At 47.3% G+C, this 7,248-nt stretch overlaps 1 protein-coding gene across 1 annotated transcript; it reads left to right on the forward strand.

Moving 5' to 3' along the window:
* The first annotated feature begins 1,654 nt into the window (after positions 1-1,654).
* On the forward strand, positions 1,655-4,008 carry LOC144123005 (cuticle protein 10.9-like). Its single transcript, XM_077655933.1, has 3 exons — positions 1,655-1,704; positions 2,583-2,726; positions 3,622-4,008. The coding sequence occupies exons 1-3, from the start codon at positions 1,693-1,695 to the stop codon at positions 3,901-3,903; spliced, it is 438 nt and encodes a 145-aa protein (XP_077512059.1). The 5' UTR covers positions 1,655-1,692; the 3' UTR covers positions 3,904-4,008.
* Positions 4,009-7,248: the final 3,240 nt, after the last annotated feature.

A 7,248-nucleotide genomic window follows, 5' to 3' on the forward strand; every position in this document is an offset into this window, starting at 1 on the left:
CCCTGTCACAAAACTTGAGTAATATTTTTCCAGTATGTTATTCACAAAATGTATAAAAATATTAAGAAACGATCAGGTCTCCGTCTCGTGGGCGTTGAAAAATTTATCAGGGATTTGGTTTGATACTTAATAGCTACTTTTCGGGTTGCTTAAAAAGAAATTTAGGCATGTTTCGGTTACATTGACGCACTTTAGTGCGCTTACTGTAGCTCTAAAATAGGAGCCATAATGATTTTCAGCACACTGCTTCAAGCAAGCATATCACAGTCCTTGACATCTTTGCCTCTAGTAATGTATATTAGAAAATCCCGAAACATTGTATTCGATGTTTGAGCGCATAAATTGGGTGCATAAACTCCATTTTTTCTTTATGTGGGAAAAAGGCAAAGAAAGATCTCGTCTGTTAAATTCATTTTGGTTTTTATCGTGTGATAAAGAGGGCCACCGCGATGGGTCAGTGGTTAAAGTGCTCGGCTGCTGAACCGAAAGACGTTGGTTCCATCCCGCGCGTGGCGGTAGAATTTCGATGGAGGCGAAATGCTAGAGACCTGTGTACTGCGCAATCTCAGTGTGCGTGCCGTCCTTCATAGCCTCAGTCGCTTTGGAACGTTAAACCCCTATAAACCGATAAACCATAAACCGCTTGATGAAGACTTTGTTACCTCCAGCTATCGCTTTTATAATCTTTCAGCTGTCAACAAGACCCGTCTGCGATTGTCCAACTCGTGTTGTAGCTGTAAACACCTTTGTAAGAAATTTCAAGATCCAACCTCCTACCGACTTATGTTCCTCTACAGCTATACATTCTCAGCCTCTATGTTTAAGTAACGCGAATTAATATACCAGTTATTTAATGAATTTCAACCCTCGAAACTTGTTAATGGTGTTCAGCTGTTAGAGATTCCGAGTATCGATTTGCTTTTATGCCCTTGCAAGACAGAGAAGTAGGATGTACTCATTCTTTTTCTGAAATGGAAAGCTGGTTCTTGAGGACGGAAGTATCGCGGTAACTGTCTCACAGCTCGGTAAGCACCCAAACCACGCCGTAAGGGAAAGTACAAAGGAGAGAGTGAAGAGAAGAAAGAGGTACCGTAGTGGACGACTCCGGAATAATTTTGAACACCTACGGATCTTTAACGTGCACACACGTACCACAGCCCAGTGGGATGTCAGGGCAGAATCTCTTTTCGGGAACGTAAAACAAAGGGTTTACAAATACACCTTTCATCTTCTGGAAAATTGGGTCCCAAGTCGAGTAATTGTAGGCCTCGCATAATATACAGTCATGGTCCTGGATGTTTGTTTTCATGCGATGCGGCAATTATAAGTGCGCATATTCGTACAGACGTCTCAATATGTTGCTCGGTGTTCGTTCCGATGAAATTCCGCATACCTTCTCGCTGACGCAGTAGCGCTTGTTATGAAGTCAACGGTTAGCAAATGCGAAGTGCTGAGATCGTGGAAAAAAAGATCGTGGCTTCTGACGCCGGTGCAACTGGCGTTCCTTATTCGTGACCACGAAGGAAGAAGAAAGAGAGAGGAACTGCCCCTTAGCCTCCACCGTCACGACCATCTAGGTGGTTGCGTCAAGTGTGGTGAGCTGTATAAAAGCCACACTGGCGCTCCCAGCTCCACTATATTCCCTGGTTCCCGAGGTAAACGCAGTAGCGCGCGGCTAAACATCAACTCAGAATGTTTCCCAGGGTAAGAGGCGCCCGCTGCTGGCTACCTTTAGATTGACAGTGCTTTCGTTTTTCACTGATGGAAATTTTGTCTCGAAAATATTTATGCAAATCGATAGTAAGTAAAAGTAGGAGCATACAAATATATCTGTGGAATAAAAACAGTGTTTGATTTGAAATGATTGCCCATTGTGGCACCATAACATATTTTACTTGTCAAGGCACCAAGTAAGTACATGCTGCATCAAATGCCACTAGAGTCTCAAGCTCAGCTAGTTTTGCCCGCAAATGTTTTCATCTTCACGAATGAGTTTACTGAATGTGTCCCATAGAGTCCGCTAGTGTACCATGCATCCCGAGGAGAATCTCTTCAAAGGGAATCGCAATTCAGGACTGCTTTTCCAGTGAAGAATCAAATCAGCATTTCACCTTCACTGTCACTTCGAAGTTATAGGTGTTCTTTATTTCCTTAATCGCAATATAAGAACTTCTGGATCCTGGTTGTAATAAGTTCTTTTTGATGAAGGGGTAAACTAATTTCGCTAAATATACTTTTGACACCAAGACTTTCATCATAGTTGGTGCACAGGCAGGAAATGTTTTTTTTCTCATAGAGACAACACTACTTATTATAACAAGAGCTTCATGTCAGCCCTTGTAAAAACGAGAAGTTTGAGATGATATATACCGTGCATTCACTGAATGCACAGAAACAGCTAAAAACACTCCCAAGAAAGAGCATTTTGATCCGTGTAGCAAAAAAAAAAATTAGACGACAATCGCCCCATATTTCATGGGTGTCGGAAGAAGGAAGGGAAAAAAACTGCTTTATTATTCTAAAGCCAGCCATTCTACACAGACTGCTTCGGTAAGTGATGACAACTAATTTTCCTCTTCTAGGCTATCATTTTCTGCGCCGCTGCCGCATTCATCGAGGCTGGAAATGTCTTTGGCGGCGGCCGGGGGTTACAAAGTGCTGGGTTCCGTGGCAACATTTTCGCTGCTGCCGCCACTCCTGGATTCTCCGCTGCAGAACCTTCTTACGTGAGTGAACTGCTGTGGTCATAAAGAAACTACACACTTTATTCTGATGCAGGAAAGTGTACAGCGTACGACCGAGACAGAAAGAAAACGTTCTGTGCCCTGAAGCCTGCCGCTCGCTTTCTGTCTGCTGGCGTTAAAATCATAATTAATGCGAAAAATATTTATGAAACAATGTAACCGCCATTCGGAGCATCGCGTCTAATGAGGCTTTCGAGGTGAAAAAATTAAGCCTGCCGCTACTATGATAGCAAAATTTCACCTCACTATTCCATAAGTATTGCGGAAATCACAATTGTGTATGCAGGTGATATTTCTAGCTGTGACAAAAATCAAATAAAGTAGTTTGAGTAAAAGACCCAATCAAGATTTTCAGCTCCCGAACTAGACTTTCTATGTACTTTCTAATACACGCTAAGTGCACGTAGACAACAGAGTAGAATAAAGTTTCTAGTCATTTCTCACTAGAAGCATCGCCGTCTGTGAAAAAAAAAGTGTAAGAGACGAATGTGTGTGCACTATCATAATCTCTCCCCGCCATTTCGGGCACATTGGAAGAACTAGACGTGTTGACCGCCTTGGTATTCACTTATAGTACCTCAAGTTGTTGACCTATATCCGAAACCCTCCAAACTGTTCGCAACTATATTGAACAGTTCAGAAGTTTTAATGTGTTTTTCCCGAATAATTTCTGTACTATCAACTGTTTCCATAAAAGAAGCTTAGACCATTAGGTTGCGGATGCTTGCTTTTTATCTCATATTTAGTCTGGTAACAGTTCCTAACGGCAAAGTAAACCGCAAATTACAGATGCTTTAATATCGAATCTTTAGAATTCCGCTTAAACGCTTATGTTGATTGGAGTTTTCGCCAAGTAAATCATGTTTTGCTTTCACAGCCTCCCCAGCCGTACAGCTTTGGCTACGACAACAGAGACGAGTTCGGAACTCAGCTCTTCCACAAGGAGCAGGGAGACGCCAGCAACGCCAAGACCGGCTCGTACGGCTACCGGGACGCCAACGGACTGTTCCGCACAGTGAGCTACGTGGCCGACGCCGGCGGCTTCCGTGCCACGGTGGACACCAATGAGCCGGGCACTGCACCTGGTGCCAGCGCTGACGCAGTTTTCAACGCTAATCCTATTGCGGCACCAGCTGCAGGCGGACCATGGGCCGGCTAGGAGTGCGCCTTTTTGTTTCTGTTCAGTTCGAAAGCATTCTCAAGGTTGCGTTTGTAGTTGGCGGCTACTGGCTACTCGATGGCGAATAAAATTGTTATTTTCTAACAACCATTACATGTGCAAGTAATGATATAGATATCTCATTTCGGGCAACTGCATCTTGGGACGTAACTGGTAATGATGTAGACATATAAGATGGGGCTGCCGGAATTTTTGATGGCTTCAAGACACATATTAAACTTATGGGAGGAATTACAGTCCACAAGAACTTAATTAAGTACACTGCAGATCCTGTAACAGGTAGGAGCTTTGAGATGCTTGTTTCGTCAGTTACACAATCAGACATGTATAAAGAATGGAATGTGCAAAGTTCCGCATAAAATGTGTTCTTTTTTGTTATGAAGCCCAGGCTTTTAAAGGAGCGTAGACACGAACATTTTCCGTTTTGGTTGATGCCTTGTTACGCGATCATGGAACGGGACATAAAAAGCTGCAGCGCGCCACCAATAATTTATTACACTGCGATTTATCGCTGCCAGTTTTGATTGGCCAAGTTAGCAGCACAAACAGCGTAGCGAAGTCATCAACGTGCTGGAGAATCAAGCTAGTGATCACGTGAGCTTAAGAGTTTATCATGCGGCGGCATACGTTTTCGTCTGCTCTGAAAAACACGTGCGCGACACAACACATGTAGCCGCGCAGTCCATGTCGCCGTCGATCGTCTCAGTTTTCTTCGTGGCCGCCCTCGCCATCATCCAGCGGGCAGATATATTCGTTCGTATATCGTCGAGCAACTTTGAAGTTACATGGACGGATATATCCGCCACCAATGTGGGCCCGCAGAACCCCTTCAGGTTCGACCCGCCGCCCGAACGACGCCCGTCGGAAAGCGATTCCGACGAGGCTGGCAACCACGACGTTCGCCGAGGCAACACAGGCTGCTAAGTGGTCGATGCCACGCATAGTTCCTATCTTGTGCCACCACTACGGATATCTTTTGGCATTTGTTCTCTGCCCGTATTTGCTCCTAATTGCACGACTGCGTACCGCGTGGGCCCCGGCCTGCGATTGCAAGCGCCATATTACTGATTGGATCAAAGCAGATAAGTACCTGACAAGCTGAATTATTATTTTTTCTTTGACGCACGCATACTTTTTCAACGGCAACAACTGCACGCCTGTGTGTGCGTGTGTTCATTAATCTTCGCGCGTGCTTATTCAGCGCATGTCCGGAAGTGAACTGTGGCGGCCATTGTCGTAGGCGCCAGTGCAGCCGCTGCCGCCCATTGGAGACTGAACAAGATTGCATCTTCTGCCGTGAAGTGCAGCGCGTGGGTGCTCTCGTTCCGGCAGAACCGAATGCATCACTGAGCACGCTGCATTGCATGCAGCGGTGCTGATTATTCACGCAATCGAAGTGACGTATTGCGAGCTAATACAGTAGCGGCTAGCCGCTGTGGTAGACTTCCAGGATATACACAGGTGTGTGACGAGAACGTATCGCATGTAGCGATTTCTTAAATCTTGGATTCTAGACGCCTACAGTTGCACACGGTGGTATGACCCTTGCAGTTTCGCGATATTCGCATTTTGCCCATCAAAGGTTGTTACTTGCAAAGTCGCGCGCATATCTCAAAACTGCATTTGTGCACACGCCATAATACATCCCCCTGTGTCTTAGCCCAGGTGGGCGTAGTATTGCTGCAGTGCAATCAAAATTTCACAGCGGTGACAGTGTCTTCAGAATTGCAGATATGCTGAGCTGGTAGATGTGTTACTTCATGCTTTCCCATTTCCAGCCGGTATAGGTTGCTGCCTGTCGGCAGTTTGCGAGATGGGTGTTCTCACAAGTTCGGTCGACACAATCGACCAGTACTGCCAAGTTGCGTTCTGAACGCATTCAGAGACATTTTTTCCTCTGAGGAGCACACTGGTTTAGATATTGCCGCGAATATTTGCAGTGTTTATTCGTTTTTCAAATCTGCCGCGACACCACCTTATCGCTTTGTTTGCGACGCAAGACGCGACTAGATTTATCTCGATTGATCGCAGCCAGGCAAAGCTGATTCTACGTTGTTCCGGAATGTTCTAGTAACTTTGCGCCCATTATCTCGAATGTTCGCTATCAGCTTTAAATTGAGCACGGCCGACAGCGGCGGGCATTCTGTTCGACGACCGCCGAGCACGCTTGTCGCTTCGCCGCCGCCGAGTGATTCAGTCCATTTTGGGTGCAAGTCAGCCCAATAAACAGTTATTTTAGAAGATCCTTTCGTCCGTCTTCATCGCTGCTTCGACTGCCGTCACCACTACGTGACATCTGGTGGAGGTGCGGGGTAGCCTTCCATGTTCCGGACGCCCCCTTCAAGTCGTGAAGCCAGCCCTGAGCGCTTCGCACCCGAGGACGAGCCAGCAGCTCAGCGCGCCAGCCGACGTCTCCAGGGAGAGGAGCCTGAGTTCGGGAAACTGCCGGACCGCACAATACAGCGAAAAGACGCGGCTACGAGCACCGCAACCTCGCCGAAGATGTCGACACCGATCATACTGCAGCAGCCGCGGGTGCCGCCAACTTTCAATGGATCCCTAGGCGAAGACCCTGAAGAATGGTTGGATCAATTTGAGCGCGTGGCGTCATTCAACAAGTGGGATGATGCGGCAAAGATTGGACACGTTTTTTTCTCATTGGATGGCTCCGCACGCACGTGGTACGAAAACTACGAGTCGTCCCTTACGACATGGGAGCTATTCAAGAGAGAACTATTGAAGGTATTTACCAGTGTCGTGAGGAAAGAAAGAGCCGAACGACTCCTCGAGTCCAGGATCCAGCTTCCGAATGAGCCCGTCCGCAGCTACGTCGAGGAGATGAAGCGCCTATTTCGCCGCGCCGATCCCGGGATGACAGAGGAAAAGAAAGTTCAGCTCTTAATGCGCGGCGTAAAAGAACAACTCTTTGGCAGCCTCGTCCGTCAGCCGCCAAAAACGGTCGAGGAATTCATGCAGGAAGCCTGCACGATTGAGAAGACCCTCGACGTCCGAGCTCGGCAGTACAACCGCCCTTCCTCTGCCTATGCAATCCGTTCGGACACGCCGGCCACCACCAGCGACAGCTTGCGGGACGTTATCCGCGAAATCGTCCGAGAGGAGCTACGCCGATTACTGCCATCCTCCCCACAGCCACAAGCATCGACTCTGATGGACGTGGTACGGGAAGAAGTGCAACAGGCACTTGGCACCCCGACGGCCACAGAACCCCAGGCCATGACCTACGCCGCTGCAGTAAGGACTGCTCAGCCCCAACGACAACCCCCACGTCCTCCCCGAGATGAGCCACTTGGTCCACAACGCCGC

The sequence above is a fragment of the Amblyomma americanum genome, chromosome 3 (assembly GCF_052857255.1).
Source record: "Amblyomma americanum isolate KBUSLIRL-KWMA chromosome 3, ASM5285725v1, whole genome shotgun sequence".
Taxonomy (NCBI): Eukaryota; Metazoa; Arthropoda; class Arachnida; order Ixodida; family Ixodidae; genus Amblyomma; species Amblyomma americanum.

What these genes read in the sequence shown, in the direction of transcription:
- LOC144123005 (XM_077655933.1), top strand. An exon ending in CCGCTGCAGAACCTTCTTAC is followed by an intron (nt 2,727 to 3,621) that starts GTGAGTGAACTG and finishes TTGCTTTCACAG; the next exon opens with CCTCCCCAGCCGTACAGCTT.